This window comes from Oncorhynchus mykiss, chromosome 25, assembly GCF_057628025.1.
Source record: "Oncorhynchus mykiss isolate SJ-2025 chromosome 25, ASM5762802v1, whole genome shotgun sequence".
Classification (NCBI taxonomy): Eukaryota; Metazoa; Chordata; class Actinopteri; order Salmoniformes; family Salmonidae; genus Oncorhynchus; species Oncorhynchus mykiss.
In genome coordinates this window covers 61,974,702-62,002,332 of record NC_143046.1, presented here as the reverse complement: position 1 = coordinate 62,002,332, position 27,631 = coordinate 61,974,702, and the positions used below count along the sequence as shown (strand labels likewise).

Genomic DNA, 27,631 nt, shown 5'->3' with positions numbered 1-27,631 from the left:
GTATTGGAGTGGCCATCACAAAGCCCTGACCTCAATCCCATAGAAAATGTATGGGCAGAACTGAAAAAGCGTGTGCGAGCAAGGAGGCCTACAAACCTGACTCAGTTACACCAGCTCTGTCAGGAGGAATGTGCCAAAATTCACCCAACTTAGTGTGGGAAGCTTGTGGAAGGCTACCAAAACGTTTGACCCGATTTAAACAATTTAAAGGCAATGCTACCAAATACTAATTGAGTGTATGTAATCTTCTGACCCACTGGGAATGTGATGTAAGAAATAAAAGCTGAAAGAAATAATTCTCTCTACTATTATTCTGACATTTCACATTCTTAAAATAAAGTGGTGATCCTAACTGACCTAAGACAGGAATTTTTTAAATGTCAGCAATTATGAAAAACTGAGTTTAAATGTATTTGGCTATGGTGTATGTAAACTTCCGACTTCAAATGTATAAGGGCCGATTCATTAACGGTTGTAGGCCTACGTGGGCCGATAATGTGACTGGCCTTTAGCCTAGACCTAAATATTGTTGACTATTTCACATTTTTACAACACTATGGCCTGATAAGGGGAGAAAACTAGTTTTTAAACTTGTTAATGTAAAACGTTAAACGTAGAAAGACGTTGCTATATATGTACAATTTAAGAGAGACAAAATGTGAATTGCACAAAGCTAACGGTTTGCTCTCAAACAAGCGAAAGCGCATCAGAACAGAGCCACCCATTCAAAAGGCGCATGTTTCAACTAAAGATGGTGTAATTATTTGACTTGGTCATACAGCAGCTTTATGCAAATTAGGAGAACAATAGGCCTCCCCGATTATTCTTGCCTTGCTTCCCCACGCAGAGAAAAAGAAAGCACGCTCTGCCAAGTGATGCATGCACGCTCATCTGAAGATATTATTATAAAACGCAGGCGACCATAACTCTAGGCCTACTAGACAAAAATAATCGTAGATGATCGACCTTGTAAGCATATAGCGTACTCTCTAAACTTGATGGCTGTAAGATTGTATAGGCCTACATTTAAATGTAATGTATGCACAAAACTGACAATAAATCATCAGAAATAACCCTGACTACAAAACACAGTATGAAAATGCTCAATTTACATATCCTTTGGAAATACATTTTCAAAGAATTGAACCATGCAAGATTTCTGATTTTCTGAAAGTGTTTTATAATAGCCTACATGCAACTTAAAGTGCCTAAATTAAAAACATCAAACCAATCTTGATTTGAAGAAGGTAGACGATATATTAATTCCAAATGTAAACTTCAGAGTAAAACTTTGAAAACCAACTAATATTTCACAAAATGAATAATAGTAGGATACAGATGCATGGATTTGTTTCCAACAAGAACGTAACCTTATCAAACAAGAACAGTTTGTAAAAGGATATTTTTACAGACATAAAAATATTTTATCGTTGCACATGACATCCATATCACATTCCAGACAGAGCAACATTGGGCGCGCTCGGGCAGTGATTGGCGGTGAGTCTTATTTCACAGTGAAGGGGTCAATTTGCCTTTCAAACAAAAACGGGATATCCAGTGTGGGCAGACGTTCCCGTGGCTATTGTGTACCATGACCAGAACCCTTCTTATTACTTATAGTGGGATGTCTGATGTATAACTCCAGTTAAACTGCCGAGACAGACTCGTGCCCAAATAAATACATTCATACCAAATAATGTTTATTTTCAAGAAGTCTTGCCTTGTTTTTGTAAAACAATAACACTGCGTATCGACTTTTTGAAGATAGGGCCTTATACCAATGTCACACATACACATGTTGTTGGAGGTTCGTGCGTAAAAGCTTGCTTTTGACTGGGGGGAAAGTCCCATTAAACTACAATAGCCTACAACAACACGTGTGTGCCATTGCTTTACTATCGCCACTGACATCACTTTCTGCCCAAGTTTTTAGATTTTCATTTTGTTGTCTTTTATTCTAGTAATGCAAATAACCCCTTGCAACGTCTTTGTTGCCTTCTCAACCGGACCCCTCTCCAGTCCAGTCCCCGTCTTAATTCACAATTCTGATGATTGTGGCAGTGACGGACATTTCCTTTTGGCAGCTCCGTGGCCCCCAAAGGAGAGGCACAAAGCCGTGGCACGTGTGTATTTGTATAGAGAACCATCAAACCGTAAAAGGAGGAGGGCCCGGCGTGTGCCTCTGTCGGGGAGTGGCCGAGCGCACACATTAATGTAATAAACCGCAAGTACATCTGCTAAGCTATCTGCACATCCTTCAACGAAATCCACCAAACACGGGCTTTGAACCCTCCCACATCCAAATCCACTGGGATCTTCGTTTCGTCTGATTGGTTGAGGATGCGGCAACAAGGGGCGAGAACAATAGCATCATTCTGGCATAAAAAGAGTGCAGCTATGCCTTGGAGACGAAAACATTTCAGCACCACAGAGATCAATAGCTTAGCGAAAATATAAGTTAGCAACCGAGTCTCCTGGCGTGACTGTAATTTCACAAACCTGGATATCATCCGAGCCTTCGCCCACCTCTCCAAAGTGCCTTTCTGTCATTCGCAAAGATGCCTAAAGGATTCCTGGTAAAAAGAAACAAGAAATCAGCACATGTTTCCTACAGGACTCGTACAGATGAATATGAGCAGGAGCATCACATCCCAGCCTTTCAGAGTCAGGTGGACTCATCTCCGCCTGTCTCTATTGCGTCCAGTCCGGACCGCGCAGCTCCATCACCAGACATCGCAGCAGACGCCCCGGTCCCCAGTCTGGATGCTAAAGGGGTTCAGTTTGGCAACCAAGAGGCTGTGTACCAAGCCCTCTACAGCCCCACCAGGCCCATCAGCAAGGACCACGAGAGGAGATATTACGAAAGAAGTTTTAATCTAGGTTCGCCAATTTCTGCTGAATCATTCCCGACACCTGCCTCCCTCAGCAGTTTAGATCATCTCCTGTTCGCCCCCGTGGATTTGAAAATAGGCACTAGCAACAGCAACCGCAGCGGCACCACCAGCAGGATCCCTGCTACAGCCATCAGGGGCGGTACTAAGAGGCCCGCATCCGACACTGAGCGCAAGAGCAAACCTGCCCCCAAAAAACCCAAAGCCATCAGAAAACTGAATTTTGAAGACGAAATGACAACGTCTCCGGTACTTGGTTTGAAAATCAAAGAGGCTCCTGTCGACTTTAAACCCAGAACGCAGACGTCGGCAGGTGGGAAGCCGTTAGGAGAGTTTGTCTGTCAATTGTGTAAGGAAGCATACGCTGATCCATTTTCTTTGGCCCAGCACAAGTGCTCTAGGATAGTGAGAGTTGAGTACAGGTGTCCTGAGTGTGATAAGATGTTCAGCTGCCCGGCTAACCTCGCCTCTCACCGGCGCTGGCACAAACCGAGAGCGCAGAGTGCAGCCGGGATACCATCTACCCCGAGCATCAAATCTGAAATCGCCAAAATTCCCCCCGGTGTCAAGTCCACCCCAGAGGAAGCCAAAGACCCAAGAATCGAGCTTCTGAGTGACAGAGACTCCCCCAGCCCGGGTATGTCTGAATCGGGCTCAGAAGACGGTTTATACAACTGCCAACACTGTGGGAAGAGGTTTAAGCGCCAAGCATACCTAAGAAAACACATCCTGGGACACCAAGCCTTGCAGAATAAAATGTTCGAGGACCACACGTTTCAAAACAGCGACAGAGTGGAAGAGCAGGTGCCAGTGTCCTTAATCTCAGAGGAAAATACAAACCAAAGTCCCCTGAATCTAAGCCCCGTGGACTGCCTTCTCTGCCCCGTTTGCGGGGAGAATTTCCCCAACAGGGCCAGCCAGGAGAGACACTTGCGTCTCATGCACTCCTCCCAGGTGTATTCCTGCAAGTACTGCTCTGCCACTTTCTACAGCTCACCGGGACTCACGAGGCACATCAACAAATGTCATCCGTCGGAAAATAGGCAGGTGATCCTGCTTCAAATGCCCGTGCGCCCTGCTTGCTGAGCAAAGGGAGCGTTGGAAAACAAGTTAATTGCCTACACTACTGAAAGACAGGCAACTTGATGTTTAGATTGTGTGTTCGATGAGAGCTGTCCTATCCATGCCAATCAGATGGTTGTTGAATGCTTATCTATTTCTTGAAATAAAAAATAGGCATATATTTTGAGATTTCTCTCAAATAGTTTATTGAAAGAAAACAAAGTGTTAGTTTGACTGTTAAAGGTATTTTTCTAGGACAGCTGCACACGTGCTCAAGTAGCCTAATAGCTTCTAGACCTAAGAACTGTTTCATTTTCCCTCATAAAAGCCTTTTAATTCACAGACTGTGAATTTCTGTTTCATTAAGCTTTATGCTAACTTATGAATCACAGGACAGACTTATCAACTTTGTCTCAAAAACGTGCAAATATCGAATCATTCCCTTTTAGTAGAACCACAAATGCCTTTAGAATATAGCCTAAACACATCTAAACTCTGCTGTACAACTGCCTTAAAAAAGTCAACATAATGATTGTTTTAATTTTGAATGCTGGCACATATTTTATTATTAATTGTTGCAATATTGTTTCGTCATAATACTTGTATTTATTTATTTATTCTATTTGCAATTCTATTCTGTAATTTATTGTTGTATTGTGTGATTATTCTGTGTCATTCTGGCAGTTCACATGTGGTAGCCAAATGTTTTGTCAAAATTAGGAGTTGTGATAATTGTCGTGGACCGGTCTAAATCTTCAATCTCCACAGCTCTTGTAAAACGTAAAGCTCTTATCTTAGATACAATCTTTTTCTATGAACATTTTTATTTTCTTAAATGTTGGCTTTTATAGCGCTTTGATTGTATGTGTACACTGTTGTCATCTATCTGTCCATCGAAATAAAAAAATATTTTCAAAATGAAACCATTTATTTTGCTATAGTTTGACATTGACACAAACTGTCTTGAATAATACTACTCCTACATCACCCAGGTCTGCCTGCCCTCCCTGACTTCAAGTCATATCAACAAGAAAATAAACGGACCTATAGGGAAGTATTCATTAAAATGGATGTCAGAAATAATTATTTGTCCTTTAGAAAAACAAAACAATACCATTTGTATCGTGTAAATGATATATTATGGAAATCCACCTGGGTAGAAACTCAAGAGACACAATCTTCAGCCGAATAATTCTAAATGGTAGGCTATTGGGAAAGGGGTGCATATGGGGAAAAAGTTGTCTTGAAAATAATTCTTATTCTTTCATTTTCTCCACTGGCCTACACAAAATATCATATGCAATTTCTCTCAGCTTCACAACATTAATTTGGCTATTTGTGTGAATCTTCAGGCTATGTGAAAGCTCAAAACAAAACATAGATGAAGCCTACTCAAGTGGGTAATTAGTAAAGGATGTATAATAGCCTAATTACCATGGATACTCAAGCCATGATGCAGGCATATTCACTACGGATGCATCATTTCTACAATGATGTGACTGATGTCAGAGACTACTTTTCAAGGACTGTACTCCTCTAAACAAACCAACCTAATTCCTCAAAGACCCCTTTCAGGTTTCATTTAACTGGGATTGCATCAGATGCCAGCAATTTTTTATAGGCAACGGAAAAGATACCCTAAATTGATCGTCACTGTATTATTGATATGATGATTCAAGCCTGGTTTTGGTTTCTATAAAGAAGAGACAGAGAGCACTTAGCTTCCAGTCATAAATTGCCATAATGCTTGGTCAGAACATGGCTCAGGACAAAGAGGTGATGACCACACAACTCACCTCAAGATCAGAAGGACATTTCTCTTTTCTTGAGGAGACTCAGAATTTGATTTCCCCTTTTTAAATGGCTGCCTGACTGTCGAGGCTGAACATCCAGGTTCACATACACTCCCCATGGAGAGAAAGATTGGTAACAACTTCCAGAAGTGCGTGTGTGGCTTCAGCCAGCCCATGAGAGGGTAATGATCACTGTTAGGTCAGGACTGTGGATACCGTCATGTAGTTCACTAATGAGGACAGGCCTCTAGGCAGTAATCAGTAGACATTTGTAACTCTTAATATGTCACAATGTGAAAATTACTGTTCACATACACTGAGTGTACAGAACATTATAAACACCTGCTCTTTCCATGAAATCGACTGACCAGGTGAATCCAGGTGAAAGCTGGGATCCCTTATTGATGTCACTTGTTATATCCACTTCAAATCAGTGTAGATGAAGAAGAGACAGGTTAAAGAAATATTTGTTTTAACCTTGAGACTTGGGACTGTGTATGTGTGCCATTCAGAGAGTGAATGGGCAAGACAAAAGATTTAAGTGCCTTTGAACGAGGTATGGTAGTAGGTGCCAGGCACACCGGTTTGTGTCAAGGTTTTTCACGCTCAACAGTTTCCAGTGTGTATCAAGAATGGTCCACCACCCAAAGGACATCCAGCCAACTTGACACAACTGTGGGAAGCATTGGCGTCAACATGGGCCAGCATCACTGTGTAGAGTCCATGCCCCGATGAATTGAAGCTGCTGTGAGTGGGGGGGTGAAACTCAATATTAGTAAGGTGTTCCTAATGTTTGGTATACTCAGTGAGTCTTGAACCTATACCTTCTGCAGATCACTTTTAGTCTCCTTTCTTAACTTGTGAATATTCAAATCACATAATGTAGACAAACGCAGGAGAGCTTCAGACGGTCCAAAGGGACATGGTCAGGCAAGATAGACGGACAGACACACATCACCAATTATCCTCTTAAGTCTAACAAGTAACAGTCCTCCCAGTGTTGGCTAGGTGCTGTAGACTTTGCACCTGTACCTTCGGTGGGGGCCCATTATCCCAGCCTCCTCTCCTGGAGCAGCAGGGGAACAGATGGGAAGGGGGTCAGGTTACCCCGGCTGCTGCTTCTGGGCCAGGGTTGAAAAACCAAGACAACAGCACCATCAAGTCACCCCTACACCCCATCGACCCCCCCCCCCCAAAGCCAGAGGTTACAGTCAACCTGTCACTGCAGCCAAAGCAGCAGATTCTCACGAGATGATTCATGGAGGATAGGCGTTACTGTGACAGGGTTAGGTAGTAACCATCTCTGTAATGACAGTTTTAAAGGAAAAGGTTGAATTTACTTTCTCTACTTCCGCACCACTGCTATGAAAAAAAAAAACATTCAGATCAATAGACCCATACAAATAACACAGAGAACACATAGGATTTCAAATTGATTTAATGAAATGTTTTTGATTTTCACATTTCTAATAAAGATAGCATGACTTCAGTCATTAAAAACAGTTTGATATGTTAACAAGTAATGATGAAATCTTCAAGCCTTTTTCCCCTCTTCCTCTTATACAAATATTATATTACAGGCATTAATATATTTATGGTAAAGGACTAAAACCCTCAATTTGACACAATGTACAGGATTCCTAAACCAAAACCTAGAATTAACACTAACTCTGTTGCTTCACATGAGTTGAACCAGTCTTGAGTAAGACACAATCCTTGCCCTGGTCAAATCAAACCTTACGCCCATTTACTCCCATATATAACAGGGATCCCATCCACAACATCTAATCTACAATCTAGACTCCATAAGAAGACTGGTAAAAAGAGCTGGGTAGTTCTTTACAGTGGCTACTGGGAAGGTGAAAGCATTGATCTGACTCAGGTCAGTATTTACATACATTCTTCAAATTCACAAAATGGACTTCATTATCTCTGAACGAACTCTCCGTTCATGCCTCCTATGTTATTAATCAGTGCTTGGGAAAGAAAGGGACACAAAAAAAGAGAGAACAAAATGAAAGAAAGAGAGGATGTACAGGTAAGGCAAAGTAGTGCAACAGACAGTGATGCAGCTCTGATGGAACACTGCATAATGTGTGCGTAACACCTGGCTTCCATGGCAACCCAAAGGCGCAGGTTGTGGCGAAGGAGGCAGCGTGAGTAGCATAGCGCCAGCCTGCCTGTTGCTAAGAGGGTCGCCAGAGTACAGCGCTGGTATGCCTTCTAACTCCCCAGCCCCCCACCCCTCCACTGTGGCCTCACGAGGTTACTCAGGGTGCATCATGGGAAATAGGAGGAGTAGGTGCCATTTGATTCCAATTCAGAGAGAAAGGAGAACAGAGCACCTCAAATAAAGACGAAACAAAAGTGGGCCAAACCCAGTCAATCTGTTCATATAAAACGTGTGAGGACGGGGAGGACAAGACGCTGACCTTTACAGTCACACAGGGGGAAAAAACAGTCTCTCCCTCTAGAACAAAAGACATGAGACAGGAAGGCAAGGCTAGCCGTTTAGCTCTTGCAATTAACAGAAACAAAATAAATCCAATGATGTCTAACAGTGGTTTACAGTGGTGGGGGTCTTGGAATGGATCTTGGTGGACAGACATTACACAGGCACTGTGAGAAGCTCCTTCACAAATACACACAGCCATACAGACACACACACGGATGCGCATACACACACACCAGTGCATGGAGTTAAGATTCACCTGAGGCTCTGGTGGCGTTTTCCTTTAAAACAACACATGTATACATTATACAACACCACAAACATCAAATAAAGCAATTTACATCCAAGAATAAAAGAGAAAATACACATTCATTGCTAGTTTATCAACGACAGTGAGTGCAAAAGTTCATCTGCAGGAACATTGGAATGTCATTCTTAACTTTACAACACGAGAGAACAATGTCAGAGGAAGAGCCAGATGGAAGTTACTGGATTACAGGTTATGAACCCAGGTTAAACAATCCTACACAGGGTAACATCACTAAACAATTAGAAATGCAGTCTTTTCTCATTTCCAGCAGAGTTGCATAAATCAAAGGAAGACAAAAACCCATCAGAATCCATTTAAAAAGGTCCTTACAGCGATAAAAAACCCAACACAAGTTTCGATTCACCTCGGGGATGGAAAGACATCATTGATTGTCCACTCCAGGTTCATAACTATTAAAAACAGACTCCTACTGCATTGGCTCACAGCCCTCCGTAACCAGGAAGTGTGTGGTGTGGTGCAGCATTATGCTAGAGCAGCACCTCCTATGTCAGCCCTTCCACCTCTCCACAACATGAGGATGAGTATGGTCCAAACAGAAAAACAGGCTTCCATGGCTCAAGGCCAAGGCCAAAACAACACACTTAAATATGATCCTATCCTGTCAGCAGCAAGAGTATCATCAGTGATTTACAGAGCAGAATTGCAGGGGGGGATGGGAGATGGGAAAACCATGAAATGAGTCCCTTTTGGGTAGTGTAACTTGGTGAAGAAAAATACGTATAATTTTAACATTTAACATGTGTTCATAAAGAACACATGTTCAACTTAATAAAAAACAGGTTTTACCATCTCAAGAGGTTAAATAAAAAGATTAAGTGCCTATTAAGTGCCAAAAAAAGTAACAGGGTTGATGATTTCACCCTGAACAGGCAGTCAACCCACTGTTCCTAGGCCGTCAATGTAAATAAGAATTTGCTCTTAACTGACTTGCCTAGTTAAATAAAAGGTTAAATTAAAAAAATGAAATAAAATTCTTAAATCCGCCATAATTCCCCTTGCGACAGGGGGATTGGAAGCTTGTGTTCAGGGACAGGGAGGGGCAATTGAATGCAGCTTCACCACTTTAGAAATAAAATAAAAAACATTTCTAGCCTGTCTATCTATGAGTAACAGGGTTAATGTGTTATGCTCGACCTGCTCAGTTCTCCACCACAAAACACCAGAAAATAGGCAAAAAGATAACCAGCTCATCAAGAACCTGTTTAAACACTAGGATTTTACTATGAGATGTTCAACGTTTCTTTTGAAAAAATGATTACTAGTACATTATAGTAAAAGTTCACATAGCAGGGTTGACCTTAAAATGAGGGAATGACTTTGTTAAAGTAATACTTGGAGGAATTTGGGGGTTAAGTGGGTTAACATCTTCCGAAAAGTCAGAGGGAAATGTCAAAACGCTGCATTTTGGCACTTCAGCAAGTCTTTATTCATGAAAGAAAAACAGATTGATTGAATTCTCCATGTGGAGTCTTTTAAAGAGCACTTAATTTAATATAAGAGGCTTTTAAAATTCAATATTGGTGCACAATTTCTACTAAGAAATATCAAAGGGGTACAAAAGGAACTCATTTTGTGGAAAGACCTTTACCAAAATGCATATGGGTGATCAAATTCATTTTCTATGTCACAACCATAGAGATCCTTGTTGTCACATAGAAAGGGAATTTTGAAATGTTGATGATATGTGGACTTTAAGCCACCAGACATGATTGTTCAGTCAATTCCCTGTCTATATTTAATCGCTGTACTGACTGACAAGAGATATTAATCAGATTCTTTCAGAAAATGCAGCAACATCGGAACAAACTTCAATAGCTTAAATCTTTTCTTCAGGTCAAATATGCAGTTTAACAGTAAAACAATTGGAAATGTATCAACGTATCAATAACTGCCACATAAATAAAAAATTGCAATAGGCTCCAGTTATATGTTTAAACGAGATATAAAACAAACAACGCACACACCCAAACTGCAGTCATGAGGGGTTAAGGTATGAGGTTTCACAGCAGGACCTGTAGTAAAGACGAAGCAGGGAAGGTTTGGGAGGTGGGTCGGGCGAGAGAGCTCAGTTGGAAGATTTGCTTATGGCGCTGGCTGATCGGCGGAGTTTTCCGGAAACTCTGTTCTTTGTGGCACGGGGAATCGTGGGGGAGACCTGGTCCGCCTGGTCCGTTCCTAAAGAAACACTGAGCTCAGCACTCGTGCTGCCGCTGAGAGAGCCTGGAGAGTGAGAGGGAGGGGATGAGAGAAGGGATAGAATTGGGGAGAAAGATGGAGAGAAGTGGTGAGACGTGGCAGGCTAACATAGCGCTGATAAGACTGGCATACTCCATGTTCTGACTGCCATGCATGTCATCGCTCCCCGTCCCCCAAAGCAGACACCCCAAACGGCTTACTCCCTCTAAGGTGAAATGTATAATAACAAAACAAAACAGAAACAGGTGTATAGATTGATTTGAACCTTTAATTCCTCACAGTTTGCAAAGTGGCACGTGTGTGGTCTAGATCAAGCTATATACACAATCAGATGCAATGTTCACCATTCTTTCATCACGTGCTTTGACTGGCTAGACTAGAGGCTACTAGGGGAGAGAGGCTGGATATTTCTCCCAACACTTTGGGTTTGGGAGGGCAGATGCTTGCATGAGTAGGGGAAAAAAACGCAATCTATTTTAAACCACGTGGTCCTAAGAATAAAATTGCCTTCGCTGTTCAGTGACAGATTGTTCAAGTTCTAAAATGGTGTATTGTAAAAAGTGAATGGAACATTATGTTAACAGGACAGGCATGTCGCGAGCATGTGGAGAGACGCCTTTTGTTCAACATTGTGGATCGGGGCTCCCGAGTGGTGCAGCGGTCTAAAAGCACTGTATCTCAGTGCTAGAGGGGTCACTACAGACCCTGGTTCAATTCCAGGCTGTATCACAACCGGCCGTGATTGGGAATCCCATAGGGCGGTGCACAATTGGCCCAGCGTCGTTCGGGTTAGGGTTTGGCTGGGGTAGGCCGCCACTGTAAATAAGAATTTGTTCTTAACTGACTTGCTTAGTTAAGTAAAGGTTAAATAAATACAAAATAAAAATGATTACAGGCTGCAAGCAGTGAAAAGTGAGGGGGAGGCCGGTAAGCGCAAACATATTTTGCGTACAGCCCCCAACGCATCTTAGCGATGCCTCAAGTTGAAACAACTTTCCGGCTTTGGCCAAGATGGCATCTGGTTGCCTATTTTCTTTCCTCCACTTTTTTCTCTCCATCTTTCTGAAGCATCTCAAGTTCCTGCAGCTAAAAGGGACAGCAGATGGCTGCAGTAACAGACACTCAGCCCAGCGGACACAAGCATCCCCGACTTCCACTCAGTCAGAGGGGGAGGGGTTAAGGGTGTGTGTGGGTGGGTGGGTGTGGGTGTGTTAGCAGAATGGATCTTCATGATGCATGTGAAAAGAACAGAGGAGGGCTGTGAGTCAATGTAGGGGCAGGCCTAAACCAAGTCCAACCCTGCAGCCCCACTTCCAACTCCAGAATTCCACTAGCTTCCACTTTGACCATTCCACCACTTGAACTTCCCCGCTGGCCATGCCACGCCCCACCCTCTCGTAGAGTTGTTGGATAATGGGGAGGGAAGTGGCCCGCTGGGCCACAGATAAGATAACCCTCTCAGGTAAAGGCCTCCACACAGACGTTACATTTACTAGCCCACCAGCATGCTACCTAGAACCCACCCATGCAATGGACACCTCTATAGATTGAGTGATCGGTTTAATACCCAATAACAACACACTCATGCTTGTTTCAAATTGCAGCACTTTGGGCTGCATATATCATATATATCATATGCAGCCCAAAAATGACACAAACTTAAGTTGATTATTAAAATAACACATGCATAATATATCTCCAGGGTGAAACAAAAATCTCCCAAGACTTCAATTGGCCGGTGTCTGACTGGTTCATCATTACACTCAGACTCAGAGCAACCAAGGTAATTCCTCTGAGCTCCCCCTTAAAGGGATACGTCGGGATTTTGGCAACTTCCCCTGAGTCAGATGAACTCAGGGATACAATTTATGTCTCTGCATCCAGCATTAAGGAAGTCAGAAGTCATTTGGCAAGCCGGTGCAAACTAGTGTTACCGTCGACTTCCAGTCGTTGCAATATCTACTAGCATGCTAGCAGTTTCCATAGACGTCCAGTCTTTGTGCTAACGGCAGTTAGCAATTGCGCTACCGTTAGTTAATAACTTACTTTAAACTGCCTGCTGCGACATAAAACTAGTCTCCACGAGTTCATCTGACTCTGGGGAAGTAGATAAAGGGCTTTATTGCCAAAATCCTGAATTATCTCTTTAACAACTATCCTGAGAGAGGCCATGATGGGGCAGAGACCTGCACAGGGTGCCTTTAATCAGAGATCCATTCATAGAAATAAAAAGAAAGAGAGAGAGAAAGAGAGAGAGAAAGTGAGAGAGAAAAAGGAGAGAGAAAAAGGAGAGAGACAACCCCCCCCCCCCCAAAAAAACAAACAAAGGACATAAATGGGCCTCATCCCCATCGGTCCCCTGCAGCATTTCAAAAAAGCTTAAATGACAGACGTTTTCTTCCAGTAGGGCAGGTGTTAGTATCACATTCTGCCCCAGGCGAACAGGGGAGAAAAACAGCGCTGGGGAGATAAATATAAAGGCGTGACATGCAGAAGCTTAGCCAGAGAGAAGAGTGGCTGTGTTGCTCATGCTACTACTGAGGTGCTAATTGTCCCGAACCGTGCAGCGTCACTCGCAATTACCGCCTGGATAAATAGAGAACACAATCCCCATATAACGTCATATCAACCAACCCCCCATACAACTTTATGTTAACGTTCCTTTAAAAAGCGGTAGTTGGGTAAATAAAGCGTGTTAGTACCAAATAAAGGAGAAACCAGAGATGAGTGAACGGGTGAGCGAGGGTAGGCTCTAGGGCGACACACAAGCTTCCGGCCGGTGCTCGGGGCTTACCTTGTTCAATTACTGTAATGACACCTTTAACATGTTTTAATCTAAAAGAAAAACAGACAGTAGAGCGTCACATTAAGACAGACAGTCACCACAACACAGCCCTGCTGTGGACCGACAGTCACCACAACACAGCCCTGCTGTGGACCGACAGTCACCACAACACAGCCCTGCTGTGGACCGACAGTCACCACAACACAGCCCTGCTGTGGACCGACAGTCACCACAACACAGCCCTGCTGTAGACCGACAGTCACCACAACACAGCCCTGCTGTAGACCGACAGTCACCACAACACAGCCCTGCTGTGGACCGACAGTCACCACAACACAGCCCTGCTGTAGACCGACAGTCACCACAACACAGCCATGCTGTGGACAGACAGTCACCACAACACAGCCCTGCTGTGGACCGACAGTCACCACAACACAGCCCTGCTGTGGACCGACAGTCACCACAACACAGCCCTGCTGTGGACCGACAGTCACCACAACACAGCCCTGCTGTGGACCGACAGTCACCACAACACAGCTCTGCTGTGGACCGACAGTCACCACAACACAGCCCTGCTGTAGACCGACAGTCACCACAACACAGCCCTGCTGTAGACCGACAGTCACCACAACACAGCCCTGCTGTAGACCGACAGTCACCACAACACAGCCCTGCTGTAGACCGACAGTCACCACAACACAGCCCTGCTGTAGACCGACAGTCACAACACAGCCCTGCTGTAGACCGACAGTCACCACAACACAGCCCTGCTGTAGACAGTCACCACAACACAGCCCTGCTGTAGACTGACAGACAGTCACCACAACACAGCCCTGCTGTAGACCGACAGACAGTCACCACAACACAGCCCTGCTGTAGACCGACAGACAGTCACCACAACACAGCCCTGCTGTAGACCGACAGACAGTCACCACAACACAGCCCTGCTGTAGACCGACAGTCAGGGAGGGAGGTGAGGGGGACATTCAGGAAGCCTGTGTGGTTAGTTAGTGTCACAGTGAGGATCACAGTCATACAAGAAACAAGGAAACAGGACGCATCCAATAAGACATTTAATATGTTAAGAGACATTATCAGACAGCGAGACGTCCACTTTTGTGTTGGTTGGAGTCTCTTGGGCGCTCTTGATTGGTAAATGATTTCTGTAACTTTACATTGCATAGGTTGGTATGACTCATATTATAAAATAAGAATATGTTGGGCTGAATTATGTGAAAAGCTCCTGAACAAGTTAAACACCATGAGATAGAGATCAGTGTTAGAGGAAAAAAAAGGCATATTACCATATCTGTGTTTTACAACTCATTATAAACCGGGTGGTTCCAGCCCTGAATGCTGATTGGCTGAGAGCCGTGGAATATCAGACCGTATACCACGGGTATGACAAAACATGTATTTTTACTGCTCAATTACATTGGTAATCAGTTTATAAATAGCAATAAGGCACCTCAGGGGTTTGTGGTATATTGTCAATGTACCACGGCTAAGGTCTGTATCCAGGCACTCCGCGATGCGTCGTGCATACAGTGCCTTGCGAAAGTATTCGGCCCCCTTGAACTTTGCGACCTTTTGCCACATTTCAGGCTTCAAACATAAAGATATAAAACTGTATTTTTTTGTGAAGAATCAACAACAAGTGGGACACAATCATGAAGTGGAACGACATTTATTGGATATTTCAAACTTTTTTAACAAATCAAAAACAGAAAAATTGGGCGTGCTAAATTTTGCTGCGATTACAGCTGTAAGTCGCTTGGGGTATGTCTCTATCAGTTTTGCACATCGAGAGACTGAAATTTTTTCCCATTCCTCCTTGCAAAACAGCTCGAGCTCAATGAGGTTGGATGGAGAGCATTTGTGAACAGCAGTTTTCAGTTATTTCCACAGATTCTCGATTGGATTCAGGTCTGGACTTTGACTTGGCCATTAACACCTGGATATGTTTATTTTTGAACCATTCCATTGTAGATTTTGCTTTATGTTTTGGATCATTGTCTTGTTGGAAGACAAATCTCCGTCCCAGTCTCAGGTCTTTTGCAGACTCCATCAGGTTTTCTTCCAGAATGGTCCTGTATTTGGCTCCATCCATCTTCCCATCAATTTTAACCATCTTCCCTGTCCCTGCTGAAGAAAAGCAGGCCCAAACCATGATGCTGCCACCACCATGTTTGACAGTGGGTATGGTGTGTTCAGGGTGATGAGCTGTGTTGCTTTTACGCCAAACATAACGTTTTGCATTGTTGCCAAAAAGTTCAATTTTGGTTTCATCTGACCAGAGCACCTTCTTCCACATGTTTGGTGTGTCTCCCAGGTGGCTTGTGGCAAACTTTAACCAACACTTTTTATGGATATCTTTAAGAAATGGCTTTCTTCTTGCCACTCTTCCATAAAGGCCAGATTTGTGCAATATACGACTGATTGTTGTCCTATGGACAGAGTCTCCCACCTCAGCTGTAGATCTCTGCAGTTCATCCAGAGTGATCATGGGCCTCTTGGCTACATCTCTGATCAGTCTTCTCCTTGTATGAGCTGAAAGTTTAGAGGGACGGCCAGGTCTTGGTAGATTTGCAGTGGTCTGATACTCCTTCCATTTCAATATTATCGCTTGCACAGTGCTCCTTGGGATGTTTAAAGCTTAGGAAATGTTTTTGTATCCAAATCCGGCTTTAAACTTCTTCACAACAGTATCTCGGACCTGCCTGGTGTGTTCCTTGTTCTTCATGATGCTCTCTGCGCTTTTAACGGACCTCTGAGACTATCACAGTGCAGGTGCATTTATACGGAGACTTGATTACACACAGGTGGATTGTATTTATCATCATTAGTCATTTAGGTCAACATTGGATCATTCAGAGATCCTCACTGAACTTCTGGAGAGAGTTTGCTGCACTGAAAGTAAAGGGGCTGAATAATTTTGCACGCCCAATTTTTCAGTTTTTGATTTGTTCAAAAAGTTTGAAATATCCAATAAATGTCGTTCCACTTCATGATTGTGTCCCACTTGTTGTTGATTCTTCACAAAAAAATACAGTTTTATATCTTTATGTTTGAAGCCTGAAATGTGGCAAAAGGTCGCAAAGTTCAAGGGGGCCGAATACTTTCGCAAGGCACTGTAAGAACAGCCCTTAGCCGTGGTATATTGGCCATATACCACAGCCCCTCATGCCTTAGTGCTTAAATATACCACGTACTAATGAAACAGTGCTTGTGTATGTGCATATGATAACACAATTAATCTGCACTGAAGTACATACAACGTGCTGTCCCGCGAACAAACAAAAACCACCGACCAGGTTGACCTCTCTGACACATGGTGAAAGCTAGAGGCTCTTCAGTAGCCAACCGGTGCTGTTAAAGCAGAGGTAGACGAGGAAAGCAGGTGTTGTCTCCAGACAGACAGTGGTTTAAGGGTGAGAGAGGGAGGCCTGTCTAGACTCTGGGGAGTTGAGAGCTCTTCAGTTTGAATCCATTAGCAGCTGGGTCTCATGAGAGAAGTTGTTTACCTCTTTAAAAATCCACATTTATTCAACCCGTTGAATAATCATGTGTAACTCCAGCTTCACATGTATTGCAGCCCGTGTAGAACTCCATAGGAAAACGTACAGTCCATAGGCAAACCAACATGCCAACAAACCACATGAATCCAAATCCAGATAGACAGAGCACAACCCTCTAATGAGTGACATTGCAGACCCTCAGTGCGGGGATGACAGCAATCTACTGTGTGTTTATAAGATGGGTCATGCAGGAGGAGGACGATGGGGGGGGGGGGTGATTGAGGTTCACTGAGATGGCGTAGCTGTGGGGTCAGAGGTGAAGGACAGGTTAATGTTGCTGGTGGAGGGTAGACAATGGGCATCCAGCTTGGCCCAGGGGTACTCCACGTCCCAAACCATCCCCGGCCAACACCTGCACGCTGCCCATCATGGATGACATGTTAGTAGAGCAATGAGCCAAAGCAGGAGTATTGACAAGCACACACACTGCAGCAGCATATGGAACGACAAGCACCACAATAGATTCAGCTGCGGGACGATTTCGTCTTAAACGCACGGTCAGGGGGCCAGAACCTAATTACAAATCATTTGTCAATCGCCCGCAAGAACATATACACTGTGTGCACAAAACATTAGGAACACCTAAACAGAACAGCCACAATTCGTCGAGGCATGGACTCTACAGGGTGTTGAAAGCGTTCCACAGGGATGTTGGCCCACGTTGACTCTAATGCTTCCCACAACTGTATCAAGTTGGCTGGATGTCCTTTGGGTGGTGGATCATTCTTGATACACACAGGAAACTGTTGTGCGGAAAAACCCAGCAGCGTTGCAGTTCTTGACACACTCAAACCAGTGAGCCAGGCACCTACTACTACCCGTTCAGAGGCACTTAAATCTTTTGTCTTGCCCATTCACCCTCAATGGCACACAGACTCCATGTCTCAAGACCTGTTGATGCATAGAACCATACACAGGACATAAACATGCCGTATGTTATGAACATAAATGTGTTGCACATTATCCACACTACTGCTAGAAATACATGAAAATATGGTGACAGAAAAACGACAATTTCAAAACAACTTCTCAGAAAAGACAGGAATGCCTGGTTTATCACTAGAAGAAGCTGCAAGCACCTGTGTGTTCATTTTTATTTTACCTTTATTTAACTAGTCAGTTAAGAACACTCTTATTTTCAATGACGGCCTAGGAACAGTGGGTTAATTAACAGCCTTGTTCAGGGGCAGAACAACAGATTTTTACCTTGTCAGCTCGGGGATTTGATCTCGCAACCTTTCGGTTACTAGTCCAATGCTCTAACCACTAGGCTACCTGCCGCCCGTATGCGTGTGCGTGTACTACTAGGACTTAACCTCCCCCTTGTTTAAAAGATTACCAGGTGAAGACCGCATGCAGACCAAGAATGAGTCCTGAAATTGCCCTGCATCTCTGTGGCGTGGAGCTGTGCCAAGAAACAGTTGATGCAGAGGGCCAGCTGATTACAAACCCACTGTGGACAAAAGCCTAAATCCTGGACACACACAAATGTATGCATACACCACACACACTTTTACATAGACACACAAACAGAAGCAATAGCCCAAAAATGATGTTTGCCCATTTATTTCTATATTTCCACTGCATTAAAGAGGGTTAGTATATTAAGTCTTGCTGTTGGCTGCTCTCAGCAGACACAGCTGATGCACAATACTGTGAAACCAATCCTCATTTAACAATATGAGAAAATAATGGTTTATTGTCTGGCCTCTGCTCCCATAATCCCAATGAGGAGCCAACCAGGTATCCTACTCCTGCCCCACTACAGAAGAGCCCACTGCTGAAATAACCCACAACAGCAGAGGATAGACATGACCCGGCGCTGGGTAATTACATGTCTTTTCTCCATCCCTCTTTCTCGCTCGCTGGTTCAATCTCTCCCTTTCTGTTTACCTCTGCCTTTCTATCGCTCCCTCCCACTCCCCGAGGAATAGTCCCTGTTTAGTATTCTGGATGATGAAAAAGGTCAATAGAGGTCAGTTTAGGACTTATTTTATTTGAGAAAATATTTATTTGCACCAAAGTAAACTATTGATAGACAACAATACAGATAAACAAATAAAAACAGTGTGCAGGTGTGGTTGGGACTCCTGTCCACCTCTGCAGTAAAGGGAGCAGACTGTAATTATGTTAATAGACCTGCTACCCCCTGCCTCTGCCAGTCTGCTTATCAACCCTGCCTTCTGGGGCTTCACACTGAGATCTGGACAACGCACACACACACACACACACACACGCGCACACACACACACGCACGCACGCACGCACGCACGCACACACACACACACACACACACGTAGACCAGACACACGCGATAACAGATTCAGTTATCACAAAGTAGAACAGCACAAGTGTCCAGTTTTATCATTGCTGTATCGATTGGATGCTAGTGGTGGTGTTGTTGTTGTCATAGACCCATCAGATCTAGGCCAGGCAGGACAGGAGGAGGAGACATTGTTTAATGAAGTCCCCCTCCCTCTCCTCCTCCTGACCTCTGGAGGACAACAGTGTGAGCCCAGTGTTCACCCTCAACTGTTAGTTACTACACATCTCTGGTACGGGGACGGAGGCTCCGATAAGAAGAGTCCGATCACATACACTTGGCTTGACCCACATTCAATCATGTCATATGTATATTTCGATCAGGCTGATTAAATGAGAGAGAGACAAAAACAGATAAGAGGAGGTGAGATGAAACAGTACACAGCGAGACAAGGAGCAGGGCCCAACTAAGTTGTTGAGCCACGGGTGAAGTCTTTGATGCTGCTGCTCAGACAGTGGAGAGAGATTGGCCCTGTTGCCTTTGATATACACCAGAGTGTGGGTGTGAGGAGACAAGGACCAGGAAACAGAGATGGAGGGGCCTGAAGAGGGCTAACAGGTGTGCTGCTGTGGAGGAAGAAAGGAGGAAGTGGAGGAAGAGAGGAGGAGAGCATGGGATTCTTACCTGTCCCACTCATTGGGTAGTAGCTGGGTGAAGGGGAGAAGACCTGGGAGGCAAAGTCCTCAAAGGTCATGACCTCCCGGTGGTTCTGCACGATGGCCTCCAGGTACAGCGCCCGCTCCTCATAGCTGGGGCCAGGGTTAAGGAAAACCAGAGGAAGAGACCAAGAAAACGGATCATTTACAGCCCAATGAAATCGAAACAAAAGTGCTAAATTCATCAATACAGGAACTTAGTCAATCAAGACAAAACAACCGGTGAAGAAAACCCATCGCACCGTCACATAGAGAAAATAGCCTCTCTGACCAAAAACAGTAGCAGACACAGACAAAAGGCAGCATGAGTAGACAGAGGAGTAGCAATAACCAGACCGTTGGAGAGGACACTCAGCCTGGCCACGCAGCCACAAATGGGAAAGCAGTCACCAAATAAAAACACTACAGGCATGACCCTCCTCTCGCCTCTCCTTGGCCTAGTGGTTAGAGCATAGGACTAGTAACCGAAAGGTTGCAAGATCGAATCCCCGAGCGGACGAGATAAAAATCTGCCGTTCTGCCCCTGAACAAGGCAGTTTACCCACTGTTCCTAGGCCGTCATTGAAAATAAGAATTTGTTCTTAACTGACTTGCCTAGTTAAATAAAGGTAAAATAAAATAAAAATCCTTGGGCACTCTAATAGAACCCCTGCGGGAGGCAGAGAGATGCTTTCGGACATCCCTCCCACCCTGGCACTTCTCCAACCCGTCAGGGAGAAAATTGTAGACATTTCAAATTCAGAGTGGCAGGCAGGGAGAGCAACCTGGGAATATGGTGCCGGATGGATACAGACAGACAGTCATAGAACATAACAGAATAACAAAAAGGGCTCAAAATGCTGCTCTCTGTGTGTGTGTGTGTGTGTGTGTGTGTGTGTGTGTGTGTGTGTGTGTGTGTGTGTGTGTGTGTTAGAATGTCACTAACTATGCTAGCTGTAGGTTTCCGTCTTTCCTTCTAGATAACTGCACCTAACAAATGGTTATTCAGTCACCACGTCAAGAGTCGACCCAAACAGGCATCTACTACAGCCCCCGACTCCAGGAACCTGCTGGCCTCATTCCGCTCTCATTAACAGACTGCTGCTTGTAGTAAGTGTTGCTAGGCTGTTGCTAAGGCCCCTCTGCTCTGGTAGAGTGTTGGTGAGAAGAAGGGCTGGCACTGGTAGTGGATGTTACTGGGAATGTGTATGGGCTGGACTAAGCTGGGTTGGCTAAAATGGAATGGACTGGGCACATGCTGGCACAGCAGGGGTTGAGGCAGTCATGACGAATGGCTGAAAGGCAGCCGTTTCAAACTGGGGCTGACGAGCACCTGAGCCTAGGGCCTGGGCCAGCCTGAGGACAGGCAAGCTGCTCACCACACGGTGGGAGGGAGAGCGGCATGGAGAAAGAGAGGGAGATAAGCTTCATTGGTGCAGCAAGTCTGTTCTAAATCCACGGAGTAGGGGCAACACAAGGGCATGGGTTAAGATCACCTGAGCTGTGTGTGAGGCTGCCAGTAAAGATAGCTGTGAGGCTGCACAGTGATCTTTTACCTGCCTCCAGATCCCGCTGATTCAACCAGGAGTGGGGACACAATAGAGAACATCACAGACTTTGCTGCCATAGCAACCCAGGTCACAGCACAATGTGACGGGTCAAATCCCGGGTTTTATGAATGTACGTGAAGGGGGGGGGGGGGGGGGGGGGAGAGAAAATCTGTAAATCGAGAGAGAGCGAGCGAACGAGCAAGAGAACTCCAGTCCACTGAGCCAACAGAGCCATATGGTTGTCCATTATCAGAGATGCAGATGACTGTGTCCCGGCCTATTACTGAGATTCTTAGAGCAAATATTGACTCCAGCTGGGGTGGCCCTCCACTCTCCTCTGACACACACCTCTCCTACACTCTGTCGATTCCTCTACCCACTATAACCAACGGGGAGAGAGAGAGATCAGGAAAGAGATGGAAAGAGAATCGACTGTGTGCAATCAGTAAATGCACGGCTTCTGCGGATTTGAATCTTGTTGCACAGATATCCCTAGAAAAGCTCAGATACAAGGTGAGTGGTGATGTTGAACTAGAGACTCTATTTCTATGGTTGTCCCCTCCCTCTGTCTCTGTCACTAACGACTATAGGCTTGGTACAGGATGTTCCCCTACATGTGCACAAAAGCTGTTCCTGCTTGCCTAGCACCCAGTAATTAAATCAAAGGACAATGACGGAAAAAGCCTGTCCACATCGCATTCGCCAAACCCACTGACCCTTCCCTGGGCGACAAACATGCGGTCTCTCTCTCTCTGTGGCAACACATATCTGTTAAGGAATTACCTCTTCAGGTGGAATGGCCATTACCCGAGAGATGGCTATGTTGGTATGTTATTTATCATTTACTGATAATGTACCTGGCTACTACTGTTGGCCTCTGGCTACTACTGTTGGCCTCTGGCTACTACTGTTGGCCTCTGGCTACTACTGTTGGCCTCTGGCTACTACTGTTGGCCTCTGGCTACTACTGTTGGCCTCTGGCTACTACTGTTGGCCTCTGGCTACTACTGTTGGCCTCTGGCTACTACTGTTGGCCTCTGGCTACTACTGTTGGCCTCTGGCTACTACTGTTGGCCTCTGGCTACTACCGTTGGCCCCTGGCACTCAAAACCATTAGGCTATACTACAGGGACCTTGCCAGGATGAAAACAACAATAAGTTTCCGCAGTATCAACGCAATACAAGTCATCCGTAGAATAATTGTCATTTCACAGTTGAACTGTTAAGTTAAAAAAGAGTGGTCGAGAGGCTTCCAGAAGCATATTCCCCCAAGTTCCAAGCGGCTGCACATTCCCATTAGGGAGAGGAGAGGAGTGGGAATATCATGTCTGTGAAGCGTGTCAGAACGCTGCTTGAGCAACTGACAAACCTCTTCAGTCAGACGAGATTGGAAACAACCTGTAACGTAAAATAACGCTCTGACGTCACTCAACAACAAGGTCAGCCTTTAAAAGAAACTGTGAGAGAAGGAGAAATCAAAGGTATTGGTTATGACCCAAAAAAAAGCACATTTCAAATCCACTTGACAATGGTAATGACAATGTAGGCATTTAGTAGATAAAAGTCATCCTCCAGCTCTATAAAAGCCTGTCCCCTAACTCTGCCCCCATGGTGCTCACTGGGACAAAAGGCAGTGACTTATGGCTCAGATAAAGCCGGTGTGTGGCTGTTGGGTGATGTGAATTGTACACACACCACACATGGAGCCTCCACCTCTGGCACTCTTATAAACAAGCCGATGTGTGTTCCCTGAAACAGAGGTCACACACAATAGTGCACGTGTGCGTGCATGTGGTAATGCATGATGCATATGTGTGTGTGTGTTTGAGCGTAATGTCCAGATGGCAGGGTGGCCAAGGGGGAATCCAGGGTCAAGCGCCTTTCTGGAACAAAACCAAGGTCAGGCAGCAGCAGTGGGCCATGTTCAAGGTGAATAGGGCCTCAGATGGCTCTTAACAGGCTGCTCTGGCCCAGGACCCATACACCCTCTCCCCCTCCCTCCAGAGGGATCCGTCCTCAGTATCTCTCTGCACCCTCCCAGTCCAGAGGGACTTATATTGAACCTCCGTGAATCCCCCACGCCCCTGTCCTCTCCCTATCGGGCATTTCAGACAGACAACTTTGGGATGATACATTTTTGTTTCACCGCAGATTATTTTGAAACTGTGGTCTTTCTGTTTTGTACAGTCGTGGCCAAAAGTTTTGAGAATGGCACAAATATTAATTTTCAAAGTCTGCTGCCTCAGTTTGTATGATGGCAATTTGCATATACTCCAGAATGTTATGAAAAGTGATCAGATGAATTGCAAAGTCCCTCTTTGCAATGCAAATTAACTGAATCCCCAAAAAACATTTCCACTGCATTTCAGCCCTGCCACAAAAGGACCAGCTGACATCATGTCAGTGATTCTCTCGTTAAGACAGGTGTGAGTGTTGACGAGGAGACAAGGCTGGAGATCACTCTGTCATGATGATTGAGTTTGAATAACAGACTGGAAGCTTCAAAAAGGAGGGTGGTGCTTGGAATCATTGTTCTTCCTCTGTCAACCATGGTTACCTGCAAGGAAACACGTGCCGTCATCATTGCTTTGCACAAAAAAGGGCTTCACAGGCAAGGATATTGCTGCCAGTAAGATTGCACCTAAATCAAACATTTAGCAGATCATCAAGAACTTCAAGGAGAGCGGTTCAATTGTTGTGAAGGCGGCTTCAGGGCGCCCAAGAAAGTCCAGCAAGCGCCAGGACCGTCTCCTAAAGTTGATTCAGCTGCGGGATCTGGGCACCACCAGTACAGAGCTTGCTCAGGAATGGCAGCAGGCAGGTGTGAGTGCATCTGCACACACAGTGAGGCAAAGACTTTTGGAGGATGGCCTGGTGGCCTGGTGTCAAGAAGGGCAGCAAAGAAGCCACTTCTCTCCAGGAAAAACATCAGGGACAGACTGATATTCTGCAAAAGGTACAGGGATTGGACTGCTGAGGACTGGGATAAAGTCATTTTCTCTAATGAATACCCTTTCTGATTGTTTGGGGCATTCGGAGAAAAGCTTGTCCAGAGAAGACAAGGTGAGCACTACCATCAGTCCTGTGTCATGCCAACAATAAAGCATCCTGAGACCATTCATGTGTGGGGTTGCTTCTCAGCCGAGGGAGCTCACTCACTCACAATTTTGCCTAAGAACACAGCCATGAATAAAGAATGGTACCAACACATCCTTTGAGAGCAACTTCTCCCAACCATCCAGGAACAGTATGGTGACAAATAATGCCTTTTCCAGCATGATAGTTATCACTTTTGCCTTATGGCAAGGTGCTCCAAGTGGCTCGGGGAACAAAACATAGATATTTCGGGTCCATGGCCAGGAAACTCCCCAGACCTTAATCCCATTGAGAACTTGTGGTCAATCCTCAAGAGGCGGGTGGACAAACAAAATCCCACAAATTCTGACAAACTCCAAGCATTGATTATGCAAGAATGGGCTGCCATCAGTCAGGATGTGGCCCAGAAGTTAATTGACAGCATGCCAGGGCAGATTGCAGAGACTCTTTGCATCAACTTCATGTAATTGTCAATAAAAGCCTTTGACACTTATGAACTTATGAACACTTGTAATTATACTCCAGTATTCCATAGTAACATCTGACAAAAATATCTAAAAACACTGAAGCAGTAAACTTTGTTGAAATTAATATTTGTGTCATTCTCAAAACTTTTGGCCACGACTGTACACGTTAGCCTAGGCCTACCTATTGTATTAAAAGGACATCTTTGCTGCATTATTCACACTCTCAGAATCCAGTAGCCTTCCTCTCTAGTTGGGCTTGCGAGATCAAGAGTGCCTAGTATATGTGTGTTCTCAATGAAATAGAGTAGACTGACTATGCACGGGCAGAGAATGACAGGCAGTTATCTTTCCAAGGAAATGTACTAAAATAGGAATAGGCTATAGTTTACTACAATGTCTGTACATAAATATTGATAATGGAAAGTGGAGGATGCTCAACCAACCTTAGTCGAGGTGCAATCCCACATTTTTGAAAGTGCAAGTGTCCACTCATCATCATTTTCTCTTTTTCTCCCCAAGTTCATGGTGTCCAATTGGTAGTTAAAAAAAAAAAACTTTTACACTTCTGCTACTCTCTGTTCATCATATACAGTGGGGCAAAAAAAGTATTTAGTCAGCCACCAGTTGTGCAAGTTCTCCCACTTAAAAAGATGAGAGGCCTGTAATTTTCATCATAGGTACACTTCAACTATGACAGACAAAATGAAAAGAAAAAAAATCCAGAAAATCACATTGTAGGATTTTTTATTAATTTATTTGCAAATTATGGTGGTCTTGTTGTGAGCCATGACCAGCCTTTCAAAGCACTTCATGACTATCAACATGAGTGCTACAGGGCAGTAGTCATTTCAGGTTACCTTCGTTTTTTTGGGCACAGGGACCATGGTGGTCTGCTTGAAACATGTAAGTATTACAGACTCGGTCGGGGAGAGGTTGAAAATGTCAGTGAAGACACTTGCCAGTTGGTCTGCGCATGCTCCGGGTACACGTCCTGGTAATCTGTCTGGCCCCGCGGCCTTGTGAATGTTGACCTGTTTAAAGGTCTTGCTCACATCAGCTACGGAGAGCGTGATCACACGGTTGTCTGGAACTGCTGGTGCTCTCATGCATGCTTCAGTGTTGCTTGCCTCGAAGCGAGCGTTAAAGACATTTAGCTCATCTGGTCGGCTCGCGTCACTGGGCAGCTCGTGGCTGGGTTTCCCTTTGCAGTCCGTAATAATTTACAAGCCCTGCCACAACCGACGATTGTCAGAGCCAGTGTATGTTATGTTTACACATTTTGATATTGTCTATAGGGCACACAAATGCTGGGACCATGGCTGGCAAGTGAGCTGTGTCACATACGCCTAAAATAACTTTGCGGGACTGCAGTTGGGTTCGAGAGCAGTTCTTGCTGTAGCATGTTTGAGTCTGACAGAAAGCCAGGGGGAGCGGTATGAAAAGCTTCGGTAGCGGGCAGGAGAGGGATGAATAAATCAGTCCCGTGCAGACCTCTACCTTGCACAACATCACTCACATATAGTGCTCTACACACAGAGTAGGGAGGGACATACACATACATTGCTGGGATTATCATTCATACCGGCCAAAGGACTAGGATTATTAGTTCACCAGAACAGCACAAGGACAGACTTAATGGATAGCAGTGTGAAAACAAGTATTTCCTTTTCTGTCAAGTGGAACTTCCAGAGGACTGGAAAGCAGTCCTCTCATCCTCTGAGAATTGTACAAAGCAAAAGGAAACCACAATTTTAGGCTGTGGGATGGGAGCTGGCAGTGTGAGAGTTCAGGACACACCAAGAGGTTAATCTGTTGAGAGGGCCTCACAGAAGGGGGGCTCCACACTACTAGTTTAGAGTCCAGAGGAGAAAAGGGCTTTAAAACCCCACCCTGAGGTCTCCCTCTCACAGGCTAGACAGGAGCAGTTATAGAGTGAGAAATGATGTTGGCTCATCTAACCAATAGGCGGCGCTATCACCGGTCCTAGGTTGGTAACCGCTCTGTGAGCAATAGAGCTAGTTGAGTACTGGTCTCCATGATAGACAGCAGTGTAAAACGGTTCCTAATAAATGACAAGTAAAGATTACATCCTGTGTCCTCCAATTATATGTTGGTGTATTCAAGATACTACATCCGGCGACGAGGCAAAAATCAGAAGTTTTCGGCGAGACTACGGAGTTCGAGTTGGACGGTGAAACTACCGTGAGTGAATATTAGCATGCTAGTTAGCTAGGAAAGGCTAAGCTAAGCAAGTGAGAGCCATCGACGTGGGGAAGCTAGGAAATACTTTGCCTTCTCTTTGGCAGCAGTGACTGGACGACGGACAGGATGGCAGGCACAGTAGGATCGGCAGCACCATTTGACAACAAGACACAGTTGTGTGAAGAATATTGTGAAATTCTCAACATTTAAAAAACTGAAATAAATGTGGCGGAGCTAAGGAAGCTAGCACAGGACTGTAACTATGGAGAC

At 44.7% G+C, this 27,631-nt stretch overlaps 2 protein-coding genes across 9 annotated transcripts in view; one reads left to right on the top strand and one right to left on the bottom strand.

Annotated features, from left to right (window-relative positions):
- Nucleotides 1–1,626: 1,626 nt before the first annotated feature.
- insm1b (INSM transcriptional repressor 1b) lies at nt 1,627–4,871 on the top strand. The gene has a single exon (XM_021584624.3). It carries the CDS (start codon nt 2,559–2,561, stop codon nt 3,975–3,977), a length of 1,419 nt encoding a protein of 472 aa, XP_021440299.1. The 5' UTR covers nt 1,627–2,558; the 3' UTR covers nt 3,978–4,871.
- Nucleotides 4,872–7,166: 2,295 nt separating this feature from the next.
- ralgapa2 (Ral GTPase activating protein catalytic subunit alpha 2) overlaps nt 7,167–27,631 on the bottom strand; it is a 139,013-nt gene continuing 118,548 nt past the window's right edge. For 5 of the 8 annotated variants that reach the window (XM_090220677.1, XM_090220678.1, XM_090220679.1 and 2 more), the window contains 2 exons: nt 20,036–20,160; nt 7,167–10,749 (listed from right to left, as the gene is read on the bottom strand). In XM_090220677.1, coding sequence (XP_090076803.1) covers nt 10,595–10,749; nt 20,036–20,160 — 280 coding nt within the window. In that variant the 3' untranslated portion in view covers nt 7,167–10,594. Of the gene's footprint in view, nt 10,750–13,519; nt 13,561–20,035; nt 20,161–27,631 lie in introns of all 8 variants that reach the window. The other 3 variants (XM_090220681.1, XM_090220682.1, XM_090220683.1) reach the window with 1 other exon arrangement.